Genomic DNA, 15,448 nt, shown 5'->3' with positions numbered 1-15,448 from the left:
TGGGAAATAACTGTTAAAAGTTTAAGCAGCCGGGGTCAAATTAACTAGAGAATCAATCTTTCCTAGAGCCAGAGCAGGCAGATTTTGAAGTGAGATTAAGATGAGAGTTTCAAGGTCAAATATTTCTGATTGCTAAGAGTTTATTTAGAAGATTTTGTCATCACCATTTTCTAGAATAGTCATCTAGTAGCTTGGTTTTAAAAATTAATTACAGCACAGTTTAATTGAGGGCATGAAAATAAGCTAAAAATTTTTCAGTGTACATATGAAACGATGAATGGCTACGTCAGGATGCTAACTTGAAATTCAGAAGGTGAGGGTAGCTCTGAAATAAAAGTCAGTGCGCTCATATCTCACGAGGGTTAATAATGGTTAATAATGCTGCAGCTGCTTTGCATGCGTACTGGCGTTGAAAAAATAATTAAATGGATGACAGATGGTGGGAACCAGGTTTACTGCTGGAGTGGGAGGTTACAGCTAAGTATGAGGGAAGGCTTGAGTGAACCCTGTGGTACTGGATTACAATTGGAGACATTAGTGAGAACTCGTGTTTAGATAGAAATGGATAGATACAAAACTAAATATACATGTGTATGGATCCATGGATTAGCATACATAGATATATTTTCTAGCTCTGTCTGCTGAGCAGGCCTAGAAGTAATGATATCCCAGTAGCAAGGATCATGCCCAACACCCAGATCATGTTTCCAATACCACTCTCCAGTTAAAGGAACCAGATGCCCTTGAAGAAATGACTGATTCTGAAGCTGAGGCAGGGAATATACAAGATGAGCCTGAAACATCTTATAGTGACAGAAAGTAAGGAAGTGCTTTAAAAAAAATTAAAAAACAGTGAAGGGGACAAAGGGACATAGGAGTCAACATGAAAGCTCTCAGTGCCCAAAAATGGAATAGTTGGAACAAAAAAGTAGAAAACGTAGTATTGGATTATAACCTAAAGTATAGAATAGATACCTATGAATTTATATGGGGGTTGAATAAATAAGTGAGTAATAAAGACAAAGCTGTCATGTGGAAGAACTAGAAAAAAATTACGTAGATGCTCTCTCTTACCTCAGCAAAGTGATGCGTAACTCCTTCAGTGTGTGCTGTGCTTAATGACTTGCTTCCAAAGAGTAGAGTATGGAAAGGGGGAAACGAGTCACTCAACGATGGAGTTAACTTGGCAAACACTACCTCAGGTTGATCAAGTTTAATATCATCATTGATGAGTCATGTTGATAGTATGTACCTTTGATATAATGAGATGAGAATGGTACTTTGGGGCTCTAAGGGTATAGAGGGGAAGTGTTTAGATTATGAGATACTTCTGAAACACTTCTGGAACACTTCAAAGAACCTCAGGAGCATAATTGATCAGTAGATGTTCCAACCTTCGTATTGAAATCCTTTTTTAAGAGTAATAACTAAAAGGAACCCATTTTTACCTGTACATCCTGATAGAGGAAGGATGGACTATGGTATATTATTGTATTGATAGTAATTTCTCTCTATATATAACACCCACACTGTGGGAGTATACAACATAGAGCATGCATTCCATGAGTGTTTGATTGAATATTGTGTATAGCGGATACCCTGACTGGCTTTGTGGGAACATGTGTAAGAGATACCTCACCCTCCTCCAAGGTCCCAAGAGATGGAAACACTGAGTTTGATTGGAAAAAGAGTTTATTGACACTGAAGTTTCTTGGCAGTTGTGAAGAATCAGATGGAAGGGTATGAAGTAGTTTTGAATTATGAATTAGAAAATGAGTTTTAAAGACTGCTCCGTTCTGCAAGTTGATAGTACTTACCTGACTGCATTGTCCTGCCAGAATATTTTCTGGAAGACTGTATTCAGATGACCCACTTCATTCCTCCACCAAAGGACAAGAAGAAGAAGGATAAGGATGATGATAGTGGTGAAGATGATGATGTAAGTGAATTTCATGAAGAATTTTCATTGTGGGCAAAAGTGTTATTGCAGGGAATGATTTTAGTAAAAACATGGAATGAGTTAGCATTACAAAAAACTTCTAAAAATTGACTGTAATGTCTATCTTTGAATTAATTGGTATATTTCACTCCAAAGAATTCCATGTTCAGTGAAAAGCGCTTTTCATACCATGAGTTAAATCATCTCTGGCATAAAGGTTAAAAAAAGAGAAAGGAGTAAGATATTTAATAACTCCCATTTTGTAAGGCGTTGCTGCTCAGAGTGTTTTCCATGAGCCACAGCACCTGGGAAACTGGAAGAGAGGTGGAATCTTGTGCCCCACCCCAGATCTCCTAAATCAGAATCCACACTTTAACAAAACCTTCAGGTGACCCATATGTACAATAGTTTAAGCAACAGCAGCTACAGTCCTAGGTTACAGAGACTGTATGGTAATGACATTAGCAGATGGAGAGAGTATGAAAGTGGGGGATGATGAGGGATTTCCTAAGAAACAGGAAAGAAAAGTGACACTTATTTCGTAGTGCTTCAGAGTTGGACCAGTGATATTTAAAAATGCATCTTGAATCTGGAAACATGAACAGAATGAATGCTACAAGGCAGCCAGCAATGCAGAATATGATAAACATAACCTAGGATTGGGTATTTTTAATCAGATTTGAGGATATAAATGAATTATATTATGAATTATATCCTCAAATCCGATGAATTAAAAAGTTTCTTGGGGGGGGAAATCAATTGTAACAACTTCATTTCCCGTTACTGAAGGTTTGGTTTATCACTGGTTCTCAGGCAGACTTTTTGGAAAATACAGACCACATTATTTCAGATGTAGATGAGGTGATCAAATACCCTGTCTGCCGGTATGAGTGAGCCTGGGAATTACACAGGAAGACATTGTGTATATATAATTACATGATAATTGATCCAAAGAGAGGATCATAGGAGCAGTTTATTAATCAGTAAGGAAAATATTTTTGAAAAACCAAGAGTTTATAGTCATAAGATAGAAATAAGCTTGGTAGAAGGAGCCATTAGAATTTTTAGAGTCAAATTTAAGAGTTTGTGCTTGAATTTTAGTCATGTCCTATGGGAAGTATTGGTCAGTAGAAAAATTCAGTATGTCAACGTGCAGTAGTTTTTGAAAATTAAATTTCTTCTATATGCCAGATAAGACTAATCAGCTAGAATCAATAAGGACATTAGGTGTCATGTGAACATTAAGGAGACTTAACTCATGAACTGTACTGATGGAGACAGTCCAAAATATGTCTCCCTGTTTTTTGCAGGCAAATTGCAACCTGATCTGTGGTGATGAATATGGTCCAGAAACAAAGATGAGCATGGCTCAACTGAATGAGAAAGAAACTCCTTTTGAACTCATTGAGGCTCTACTTAAGTACATCGAGACCCTCAATGTTCCTGGAGCTGTGTTGGTTTTTCTGCCTGGCTGGAATTTGATTTATACTATGCAGAAGCATTTGGAAATGAATCCACATTTTGGTATGAGTCTTCTTTGAATTCTCAACTATTTGAGTGAAAAATGAATGATTTTGCTTGCACCCTAGCCAATATGTAAAAATAAAATTTAGTGTTGTATCAATTTTTGATTAAAAACATGCATAATGTAGAAGTTTTAAACTCGGCTCCTATTTTTAGACCTTAACTTTTCCATATTTTTATAGGAAGCCATAGGTATCAGATTCTACCTCTGCATTCTCAGATTCCTCGAGAGGAACAGCGCAAAGTATTTGATCCAGTACCAGGTGGAGTGACCAAGGTAAGTAGTAAACATTACAGTTACGGGGTTGGAAGTAACGTAGATATTAGACAACTATTACAGACCTTCAAAGAGCTATCCAAAAAAATTGTAATCCATCTGAATTGAGGAAGAAAAAAGGGGTCCTTTCTTCATGAGCTTAGTAGGTTTTTCAATTATCCAGTCAATGAATGAGTGATTTATTTGAAGATTTCTGTAATTCTGTTGTCATTTGTTACATAAGCAGACCATTCCTTTTAAGTACATAATAGGAAAATATTTTCTTAAGTGTAATTTTTCTTAATACCATTTCTTTCTTCACAGGTTATTTTGTCCACAAATATTGCTGAGACAAGCATTACCATAAATGATGTTGTTTATGTCATTGACTCCTGCAAGTAAGTTCCCAAGGAACCCATTGCCTTGAATACAGTAAATCTTTATAATACTCCATGTAGTGTCTAGAATCAGTTAACAGAATCAAAAACACCTATTTTTAAAACTCTTTTGTTCTCTTACCATCAGAATTACTGTGCTGCATCTGTGTGTACTGAGTTATAGTGTAATTAATGATTCTTGGTGTTGATCATCATATCAGTTATGGTAGAAAGTGACGAAGCTTAACACTAACTTCTGACTGCTTCCCACTTATTTTTGTCTGCTTGTGTTTTGCTCATTTCCCATTGGGTGTTTCCATTGACCACTGCCACACAGTGGCATGCTCTTTGGTGTATAAAGATGTCCAATATTTAGCTCATGACAAGTGACCTATTTGTAGGACACTACTTAAGAATTAAGACTTCATATTTGGTATGAGATACCCTGGGAAATACACAGGGAGGCATTGTGTATAGGTAAAGTAATTACATGCTAATTGATAAACAGAGAGGACAAAAACGTCGAAACATTGTTCTGTCTAGCCAGTTTGTGCCTCATGTCTTCTCTCTATAGCCCCTAAGCCTTTCCTGGCAATTGAAGAAGATTTGCCAGTGCCCACTTTAGGGAATGGTGAATAGCATGCCCCTCTTTTGTGCCAATCCCAGTCATTTAGTGCCAGCTGTCTATGTGTAACATTGACAAATTCTGAGGTTGCTTAGGGGTTCAAGAGGACCGTGCCAACACCACTTGGTGAGGTCATCAGAAGTGCTACATGTTCCAGTTTAGCACATAGCCTTTAGATCATAGATTGCCTAAAAGTTAAACTAAACTTCGGAATAGAGTTGGCTTTGGATAATTATCACTCACTTAACCTGCACGTGCCAGATCCTGTTTAAGTGCTATATGTTCATTAATTCACATAATGTTCATAAATAAAAACACTGCAAGGTAGGTGGTAGTATTATACTCATTTTCAGATGAGGCACAGAAAGATTAGTAACTTGGCCGAGATCATCCAGCTGGTAAGTGGCACATGTATATTGTATTGCCTCCTAGCAGGTTGGCAGCCTGAAAGAGTGCAGAGTCAAATTCTTAGCGGTGCTGTTCACAGACAGACATCGCCAGTAGGCATGACTGGAAAGCGTCTGCCACTTAGTGGAAATGTAATAGTTATGTATTGATAGTACACGTGAGTTTTAGAATTAACTGCTCTTTCCTATTTAGGCAAAAAGTGAAGCTGTTCACTGCTCACAACAATATGACCAATTATGCTACAGTTTGGGCATCCAAAACAAACCTCGAGCAGCGGAAAGGACGAGCTGGCCGCGTACGGCCTGGCTTCTGCTTTCACCTCTGTAGCCGAGCTCGTTTTGAGAGGTAAGACCAATTCTTGAGTAAAGAATGAACTTGGTTTTGGGGGAGGTTTTTTTTTTTTAGCCTTTTACACACACACCCCTCCCCACACCTCTCTGCCCTTACATAAACTTAATGAACTCAGAACATAAGTGTTTCCAGTTAATTGGAGGAAACTTAGCTTAGGTAGTGAGATTGTGGTAAGGATGAAATCAGAAATTATCAATGGTGGCATGTTTGATACCAATTTACTATTTACTAATAACCTTTTAAAAGCATAACATGTTTTCCACACCACACATCTTTATCACTTTGGGATTACTGATATTTATGGAATGGTTAACTTTTCTGAAAAATAACTTTAACATAACAATACTCTTGTATTTATAGACACCCTCCCCTACCCCCCCATTAGCACATCACCTCTGTCATATGATCCTCCTTATGTACCTGAGAAACAGAGGGCATTATTTAGGTAAGGAAGCCAAAGCTTAAGAAGCTTAGCTGACTTCTCCAGGACTGAAATCCAAGTCTGTTAATACCTTGTCCGTTTCCGTTTATACCACAGATCCTTTTGGAGAATGTTTGTGGATGAGACCAATTGGTTTAAAAAATACTTCTCTGGGGTGTCAGCTCACCGTCTTCTCAGTTTGCTAGCTTTCCAAATAAAGTCGTTATTCCTTGCCTCCCACCTCACCCCCCAATTTAAAAAATAAAAAAATAACTTCTCTCTCTGAATTATAGGCTTAAGTTATGTATTTAGTTGTATGTTTCTGGAAATCAGTGTGGTATACATTAGCTTTAACCAGTTGATAATAAAGGTAGAGTTAGGAGGTGTGTTTGTGTGTACCACAATGAAGAATTGTGGGACGGACTAATTTAGGTGACCAGATGTATATAGCACACTGAAGAAAGGTCAAAGCTTTGATTTGCTTTTATACTGGTAACATATGGCTCCCTAGTAATTACAAATGTTAGTTTATTTGAGCATCAGAAGTTGATGCAGGAGACTGGCTGCAACATTTGGAAGACATTTAGTTCTTTTTAGAGGTTGGCTTGTCCCTTGAACTGAATAAACAAGTACTATACTCTAATATTAGAGTAAAACCAGCTCCTAATTAGTTAACAGCATGAATAGATCTGTAAGGGATTTTTGTTCTTTTCTCTGTAGGATGAGGAATAGATATGCTATATATGCATCTATGTAAACCTGATTAAAGCTGATCTGGGTCTTACCAGCAATGTTGGAATTCACCTCTAAATGGTTCCTATGAATCTTCATTATAAATAGTTTATATAGAATAAGCCTGAATTGGAAACGTAGAGACTTGGATTTTATACTATTTGTGCCTAATGTATCACATAATCTTAAACACTTACACTCTTTAGGCCTTTGTTTCCCCATTCTACAAAATGAGATTAAGTTACTTAACCTTTCTGTGTCTCTTTCCTCAGTTGAAAAAGGAAGGTAATACAATACTAATCCCGTAGGATTTGTGAATTAAGTGAGTCAGTAATGGAAAATACTGAGAACAATACTTGGCCCGTAGTAAACTCTCAGTAAATGTTAACTATTGTTATTATTGTTAATATTGATTTATATTAATAGTTTTTATTCTTAAAAATTTAAAGGGTTAGATAATCTGTAAGATCCTTTCCAGTGGCACTAAATTTATACAGACCAGGAAGTAGGGGAAGAGGTAGCAGGGAGATATTAAAATTAGCCTGCATCTCCCACAGAAGGTCTTGCTACCATTTTTTTTTTTTTCTTTTTTTTGCGGTACGCGGGCCTTTCACTGCTGTGGCCTCTCCCGTTGCGGAGCACAGGCCCCGGACGCGCAGGCTCAGCGGCCACGGCTTACAGGCCCAGCCGCTCCGCGGCATGTGGGATCTTCCCGGACCGGGGCGCGAACCCGTGTCCCCTGCATCGGCAGGCGGACTCTCAACCACTGTGCCACCAGGGAAGCCCCTTGCTACCATTTTTAAGCCATGTTTGTCAGCAGCCAGACCTGAAGAAGCCATGGGTGGGGGTAATAACATTAGAGATTTGGGATAATTTTTCATCCTCCTTCACTCAGCTGAAAATGCCTTCAAGCTATAAGGGTGAAGTCGTAAGCCACTACTCAACCACTTAAGAGGGTCTTGTCCAGAGAGTCTTTGTAGTAAATATAAAACGTTCTTTTGTAATTGTAAAATGATGAGGGAAGGGCAGCTCTATATATTCCTGATTATCTCTCTGTGAAGTTTTTGTTAAATAAACGTTTGTGTACACAAGTGAAGATGGTTATTTTATGCTTATTTTCTCTTAGACTCGAAACCCACATGACCCCTGAGATGTTCCGAACACCATTGCATGAAATTGCTTTGAGCATAAAACTTCTGCGTCTGGGAGGAATTGGCCAGTTCCTGGCCAAGGCAATTGAACCTCCGCCTTTGGATGCTGTGATTGAAGCAGAGCACACACTTAGAGGTACCTACAAATACAGACCTGCCTAACATGCTAACTATACCATCTGTCTTGTCCTGGCAAGTAACACTTAACAAATGAGTCAAGAAGAGGATATAGTCCACAGGGCTGTGATAACAAGACTTCCGGTGTTGCTTAATGTACTTAGTGTGGTCAGTATATAAAATGAGCAGCATAAGGTAAGAAAAGGATGATGTGAGTCTTATTTGGGGGAAGAAATGGAGAAAAGGCACGCGTTATCTCTTAACCAGTGGTTAATGATCAGAACGTGAATTATTCATGATACCCACAGTGTTTTATGTACATTTCATAGACCATCTATTTATATTTTCTTATCACACTTACAGAAGCAATGTAGTATAGTGGAAAAAAATAAGGACGTTGGAGTCCAGGGGGATCTGAATTTGAATTTTGAATCTCGTGCTCACCTGCTGTGTGAACTTCAGACTTTTATTTTCCAGATTTCATTTCTTTCTAGAAATTATCAACAGATGCTATCAGACTTGTTAGAGCATATAGCTGTTTATGCTGCTATTACAGTTATTACTGTATCTATAGACTTCTCATGGACGGTACTCAGCTTTACAGCCTACAGGGCCTAATTCTAGTACCTTCTTCTTGTTAGGTGCTCTAGAATTTGGTTTTGTTCTGTTTCTGAGTGAAGAGAATTGTTGGCTATGATCATGGTGCTGGCAGTTGGCTTGACAGTTGAGGAAAACTTAAGTGCAGTATCTGAACCTTAATCTATAAACAGATGTTTCATCTTTGCCTAGGTTAAAGGGGTGTTCATTACTGTTTCTGCTCACAAAGAAATATCTCCCCACAGAGCTTGATGCATTAGATACCAATGATGAGTTGACTCCTCTGGGACGAATCCTGGCTAAGCTCCCCATTGAGCCTCGTCTTGGCAAAATGATGATAATGGGGTGTATTTTCTAGTAAGTGCTTTGTTTTATTGCTGATAGTTAAATGGTAGAACAGTTTTAGAATTTTATCCCACTCCCAATAAAAACAGGATGGGCTCGAATAGAAGAAAAAACTAAATATTCTTCAGTAGAGAAGTGGCATACTTTAGATACTGAGAAAAGTGTGAAATGAGAAGAACAAACAGTCAATGGATGGACACCTGGGCCCAACTTTTTTGGGGAAAGAGCACAGATTTCTCAAAAGAGAAGTGCAGTTAAGTAGGTTAAGTAGTTTTCCTTCAAAGAGAAAGATTAGGAAAACAGGTATATGTTATTAGAAGGTTTTGAAGATTAAGAAATTTTGTAAGATGAGGGAGAATGGGAGAGGAAAAATATAATACTTGGTCAGTTTATGGTAAATATGCTTCCATTAATATCAGAACTCATTATTTTTTCCCCTTTTTGCAGCTGTTAAGAGAGCAGCTATAAAATTCTTTTTGCTCAGCCAGTTTCAGTGCTATTAAAGCAATATCATAGCTGATAAAGACTGACCCACAGTTGACAGTACTGCCCAAGTTGCTGGAACAAGAATGTGATCTAGACTGAATTTTCCTGTCTGTTTCAGTGTGGGAGATGCTGTTTGTACCATCTCTGCTGCCACCTGCTTTCCGGAGCCTTTCATCAGTGAAGGAAAGCGACTGGGTTATATCCATCGAAATTTTGCTGGAAACAGATTTTCTGATCATGTGGCCCTTTTATCAGTATTCCAAGCTTGGGATGATGCTAGGTATGGGCTTGAAAGAGGAGAATTACAAGATTTGGGTGAACTGTCTCTAGTTTTGTAATCTGTATCTAATTCTTTAGGCTTTGGGAATGACTCTTAACAACCTGTTTGTTTTAGAATGGGTGGAGAAGAAGCAGAGATACGTTTTTGTGAGCACAAAAGACTAAATATGGCTACACTTAGAATGACCTGGGAAGCCAAAGTTCAGCTCAAAGAGATTCTGATTAATTCTGGATTTCCAGAAGGTAAGAGTCTCACATTCTTAAGACACATCTGAAGTAACCTTAATGTAATACATGCACATTGACAGTGCAGTATATTTTAGCTTCAAACATTAGACCCTTTGCTTTTTCTATGTTCCTGGCTATTTCTTATTTCTTTGAACTCTGGTGATAATCAGTTTTTCATATTAATTCAGTCTTTTACAGGACGCAAAAGGTTATAATGTTCAAATTGTAATTTAGTACAGAGATGATTAATAGACCTTTTGAGAATTGTGCTACTTTGGGAGGACTTTTTGTGTTTTACTAATTTTTATTGGAGTATAGTTGATTTACAGTGTTGTGTTAGTTTCTACTGTACAGCAGAGTGAATCAGTTGTACACATATCCACTCTTTTAGATGGGAGGATTTTTTAAATCCATCCACTTGTGAAGAACACAGGTCTAGCTTTTAGCACCTTTTGAATGAACAGTTTGTTGAAATACCTCAAGTAGTGGTTTGTGAGGTGATTTATTAATTTGCCCATCTGTTCAGTTTTAGATGTGAAGTAAACTCTACTGTGTTAAATTTTAATTGGCTTTAAATAAGGTTTTAGTGGACAATTACAGAGGACTTTGATACGTGATATAGGAATAGTAATCCAGCTGTTCATTTCTTGTGTGAATTTGAACTATTGTACTTTTCTCCAGTTAGATTGAGACAGAGTTACTTCCTGAAACATTGAAAACTGGAACACATAAACAGAAACAGCTGTTTAGTTGAGAGACAGAAGGTAGTTGGGCAGTATCTAGATAACTAAAGTAATTCTCTTCTGTTGTAAACTAAAATTTTTAATTTTTTTTAAAAATGTATTTATTTTGGCTGTTTTGCGTCTTCGTTGCTGCACGCAGGCTTTCTCTAGTTGCAGTGGGCGGCGGGGGCCACTCTTCACTGCGGTGCGCGGACCTCTCCCTGTTGTGGCCTCTCTTGTTGCGGAGCACAGGCTCCAGACACGCAGGCTCAGTAGTTGTGACACACGGGCTTAGTTGCTCTGTGGCATGTTCGAGCTTCCCGGATCAGGGCTCGAACCCGTGTCCCCTGCATTGGGAGGCGGATTTTTTTTTTTTTTAATGGCTGTGTTGGGTCTTCGTTTCTGTGCGAGGGCTTTCTCTAGTTGCAGTGGGCGGCGGGGGCCACTCTTCACTGCGGTGCGCGGTCCTCTCCCTGTTGTGGCCTCTCTTGTTGCGGAGCACAAGCTCCAGACGCGCAGGCTCAGTAGTTTTGTGGCTCACGGGCCTAGTTGCTCCGCGGCATGTGGGATCTTCCCAGACCAGGGCTCAAACCTGTGTCCCCTGCATTGGCAGGCAGATTCTCAACCACTGTGCCACCAGGGAAGCCCAAGCAGGCGGATTCTTAACCATTGTGCCACCAGGGATTTCCCAATTCGTAGCTTTTTAATCAAAATCAAAGGAAAAGAGAAAAACATTTTTGTGTGATAGACCCTTCACAACAGTCCTGAGATGCATATATTACTACCCCATTTTATAGATGAGGAAACTGACACAGAAGCTTAAGTTACATGTCCAGACTCAATTAGGAAGTTTATAAGACTGGGATTCAAGTTTTTTAGAACAAAGTATATCCGCTCTCTTACCATCGTACTTTCCATGTGCCTAAAGCATAGTTTGGGTGAAGATGTCCACCACCTTCTAGTGGGTTCCTCTTAAGTTGTCACTCCATTTTCTGTAGAAGGAACAGCTTTTTAAAAACAGCATATGGAACACTGTGGTCATATCAGTCTAGCTCTTATTCTGAGAGTAGATTGTTATTGGGGGTTTTTTAAAATACTTACTCCAAGCTTATATTTTATTGAGTCTATAAGAGAATACAGACATTTTAATTTTCTTATTGTGGCTACTCAGCAGAATTTCTCCTTGCATTTAATCTGAGTGCAAGAGTTCTGAGAAGAGAGGAAGTTAGACAGGTTATTTGAAAAAGGAGGGTGGAGGAGGAGTTAATTCTTCTAATTGTCATCTAATTCTGGTAAATACATGCAATGTGAGGATTAGCCAGAGACCTGATTTTTTTTTTTTTTAATCTCCTTCCTCTTAACAGAGTGTTTATTGACACAAGTGTTTACTAACACTGGACCAGACAATAATCTGGATGTTGTTATCTCTCTCCTGGCCTTTGGCGTGTACCCCAATGTGTGCTATCATAAGGAAAAGAGAAAGATTCTCACCACTGAAGGGCGTAATGCGCTTATCCACAAGTCATCTGTTAATTGTCCTTTTAGCAGCCAAGACATGAAGTACCCATCTCCCTTCTTTGTTTTTGGTGAAAAGGTAAGAAAAGATTAGTTTAGAAAAGTTTACATTTAAAATCCAAATTATCTTATTAATGTGCAGTGGGAACATGAGTTTTAATTTTCAAAGCATAGTTCATTATCATTATATATGGTAGTTGATTGACAGTTGGAATGTCAACTATTTCCTCTTGCCTCTTTCTCTGTCTTCAGATTCGAACCCGGGCCATCTCTGCTAAAGGCATGACCTTAGTCACCCCCTTGCAGCTGCTTCTCTTTGCCTCCAAGAAAGTCCAGTCTGATGGACAGATTGTGCTTGTAGATGACTGGTATGGATTTTCATATGTGAACTCAACTGAATTCTTAAATTGAAATGTAATGGGATTCAGCTGCTAATCTAACTTAATTTGTGAAACATGGCAAAATTTGATGGCACAAGTGAGATGCTTTATAACACTGTCTTTTCTTGGCGAGTAGTATATCTTAGGAGTATGGTTCATAGTTGGTAGTAAAGTCAAGTCTTAAATTGACTGTACCAGCAGAAGCAGATGCTTTAGGCATTGGAGCCGCATCCACTACCATGAATACTACACTAAGGAATTAGAGTCTGATTGGAGCTTGGGCACTTCTTTTTTCTGTATACTTTATAGTACTTAGAGACTAGTGGTGAGTGGGTAGTAAGCACTTGGCAGAAATTGATAGAATATAACAAATGGTTAGTAGGCTCAGTCATATTCTTGAAAACTTGCAAAACTAACAATCTTAGTGTCTTATTTCATTCTTCTGTTGGAGGCCGAGTGATCTGTATGGTAAGAGTGTTTGGCTCGATAGACTTTGTGGTTCACAACTCCTGCCAATAGCTAGCAGCGAATTTCAAGAAGTTACCTTAGATTATTATTCTTCCTACCTGTGTTTGCCTAATTCTGGGGCCATTACATTAGTTGAAAGTATTGGTACTTGGAAAGAAGTTAAATTTATCCCATCACTTGCCATGTGTGAAATTGAAAGATAATAGTCTTTTTCTATGTGTACCACGTCTCTCATTTTTAATCATTTTTCTCTATTTTAGGATCAGACTGCAAATATCTCATGAAGCTGCTGCCTGTATCACTGCTCTCCGGGCAGCCATGGAGGCTCTGGTTGTTGAAGTAACCAAGCAGCCTGATATCATCAGCCAGTTGGACCCCGTTAATGAACGTATGCTAAACACAATCCGCCAAATCTCTAGGCCCTCAGCTGCTGGTATCAACCTTATGATTGGCAGTACACGGTGAGTACCACAGTAACTTCTCTTTGAACTAAGCAGAGTACAGTAATCTTATACTGGCCTAAAATTCCCACTGTTAGTTAATAGAGGCCTTGTTATTTGAGTTACAGTTCTAGACAAATGCTGAATATGAAGTCTAGTTCTGGTTAGCACACTCAGAAAAAAGGGTGTTACTTTTGTGTTAATGATCTATTACACCAGTGCGTGCTAGAGATAGAAGGAGATCTTTAAAGTACATATAGAGCCCAGGATAGGTCACATGACAGGAAAGTGAAAGACCCCAGACAGTCCTCTTCTCAGTACTGCTTTGCCATCTCCAAAGAAAAAATGATGAGGTGTTAAATTCATTCTTCAAATGAAAAGCATCAGGGTTTATCTTAGGGAAATACAAGAACATAGCTATCTAAAAGTAAAGAAGTATGAAGTTTCTCTTAATTCTTAAAATGTTTTATCTGCTTCAGTTTTTTTCACCTTCAGAAAGTTTCTTTGCCCACAGCTTTTTCTTTGGAAATACTTGATGCCTGCAGGCAGAACAGCAGTACAGTCAACTCCCATATAGTCTCTTAGGTTTCACTCATTGTCAGCATTTTGTGACACTTGCTTTCATGTAAATGTTACACACTTCTTTTGCTTAATCGTTTGTGATTAAGTTGCATTTTACGTCAGTATGCTTCATGTATCTTTTGAGAACATAGCATAAACAATACTAGTTCATACCCCAAAAATGTGTTACAATAACACGATCTAATATACAACCATTAAAATTTTTTTAGTCACTCAAAAATATTCTTTAATCTCCCCAAGATTCGCTTACTGCGTTTGGTTATAAACTGTTATCTTAATGTATAGAAGTGCTGTGTGCTTTATGGATTCTGGCTTCTCATTTTGCCTATAACTGAGTTAACTACTTCTTTAAACTAATGAAACATAGTACTTAGGGTGTGCCACACTGTGTTAAGTGCTTTTCTGATATTAACTCATTTTAATATTTAACCTCTCTATGATGTATTCAGTATTTGTGCCTTTGGCTTCATTCCCTTTTTGCATTAAATTTTCGAATGTGACTGAATGTTTATATTTTGTGACTAGTTGAGAAGTACTAAGGATGCTTTGCTAAAGTGGTGGTTTTGTGCTCTTGCTAGGTATGGAGATGGTCCACGTCCTCCCAAGATGGCTCGATATGACAATGGAAGTGGATATAGAAGGGGAGGTTCAAGTTATGGCGGTGGAGGCTATGGGGGTGGTGGAGGCTACGGTGGCAGTGGCTATGGGGCTGGCTCCAGCTCCTACCGGGGAGGCTACAGAGGGACTTCCCGAGGTGGCTATGGAGGTGGCCCAGGGGGAGGCTACAGAGGGTCTGGGGGGTCCCAGCGAGGAGCTGGCAGAGGGGGCTATGGGAGCGGCTACTTTGGACAAGGAAGAGGAGGCGGTGGCTATTAAAGCTTGCGAGTGTCAGTGCCTGTGCACAGACAGGTAAAATAATGCATGCTGCCCATTTTCCCAAGTTGTTTATGTGCTGCCAATAAGTAAACCCATTTTTCACCCGTTCTGTGGTTTGTCGTAGTTTAAGGAAACTAAACATTTAGGTATATTGGTGATTTTGTTTATATTATGTAAAATATCATGCTCTATTATAAAAGTACTACAGTTTGTATTTTTTCTTTAAGGAGTAAAGATTTGCCTTTAAAGTTAACTTGATATTTTCTTGACTTTAGTTTAATACAATAGAAATAAAATATTACATTGAATACTGGCCATGTAGTTAATTATTGATCTTATTTACACATTAGAAAAATTTTACAATGGCACTTAATTACATCTGTTAGTTTTAAACATCAGAGGAAAAACTGTACTTCGTTTCACAAGTACACCAATTGATGTTATTTACTTACAGTAGTTAGAGTAAATAACCTTGAAATGCAGTTGTTATTCTTGCAGTAAATATGGCCAGTACACAATTGACATGGGCCTCTGTATCTGAATAAAACTTTTGACCTAGCTTTGTCTTTGAAAAATCTAAGACCAAGGTCAGCGTTCTCTTTTCTTAAGTTAGTTTCCAGTGTAAAAAT

General features: G+C 38.5%; 1 protein-coding gene across 2 annotated transcripts in view; it reads left to right on the top strand.

Annotated features, from left to right (window-relative positions):
• The window catches only part of DHX9 (DExH-box helicase 9), a 54,316-nt gene extending 39,184 nt beyond the window's left edge, over positions 1-15,132 (top strand). For both annotated transcript variants that reach the window (XM_024732357.1, XM_024732358.1), the window contains 13 exons: positions 1,839-1,939; positions 3,250-3,463; positions 3,646-3,740; positions 4,044-4,117; positions 5,322-5,474; positions 7,760-7,920; positions 8,744-8,855; positions 9,448-9,609; positions 9,724-9,851; positions 11,923-12,152; positions 12,326-12,441; positions 13,182-13,382; positions 14,522-15,132. In XM_024732357.1, coding sequence (XP_024588125.1) covers positions 1,839-1,939; positions 3,250-3,463; positions 3,646-3,740; positions 4,044-4,117; positions 5,322-5,474; positions 7,760-7,920; positions 8,744-8,855; positions 9,448-9,609; positions 9,724-9,851; positions 11,923-12,152; positions 12,326-12,441; positions 13,182-13,382; positions 14,522-14,819 — 2,045 coding nt within the window. In that variant the 3' untranslated portion in view covers positions 14,820-15,132. The remainder of the gene's footprint in view (positions 1-1,838; positions 1,940-3,249; positions 3,464-3,645; positions 3,741-4,043; positions 4,118-5,321; positions 5,475-7,759; positions 7,921-8,743; positions 8,856-9,447; positions 9,610-9,723; positions 9,852-11,922; positions 12,153-12,325; positions 12,442-13,181; positions 13,383-14,521) is intronic.
• The last annotated feature ends 316 nt before the right edge of the window (positions 15,133-15,448 follow it).

This window comes from Neophocaena asiaeorientalis, unplaced genomic scaffold (assembly GCF_003031525.2).
Source record: "Neophocaena asiaeorientalis asiaeorientalis breed wild unplaced genomic scaffold, Neophocaena_asiaeorientalis_V1.1 scaffold119, whole genome shotgun sequence".
Lineage (NCBI taxonomy): Eukaryota > Metazoa > Chordata > Mammalia > Artiodactyla > Phocoenidae > Neophocaena > Neophocaena asiaeorientalis.
Note: the sequence above shows the minus strand (reverse complement) of the source record. Positions and strands in the feature narration are given on the sequence as shown.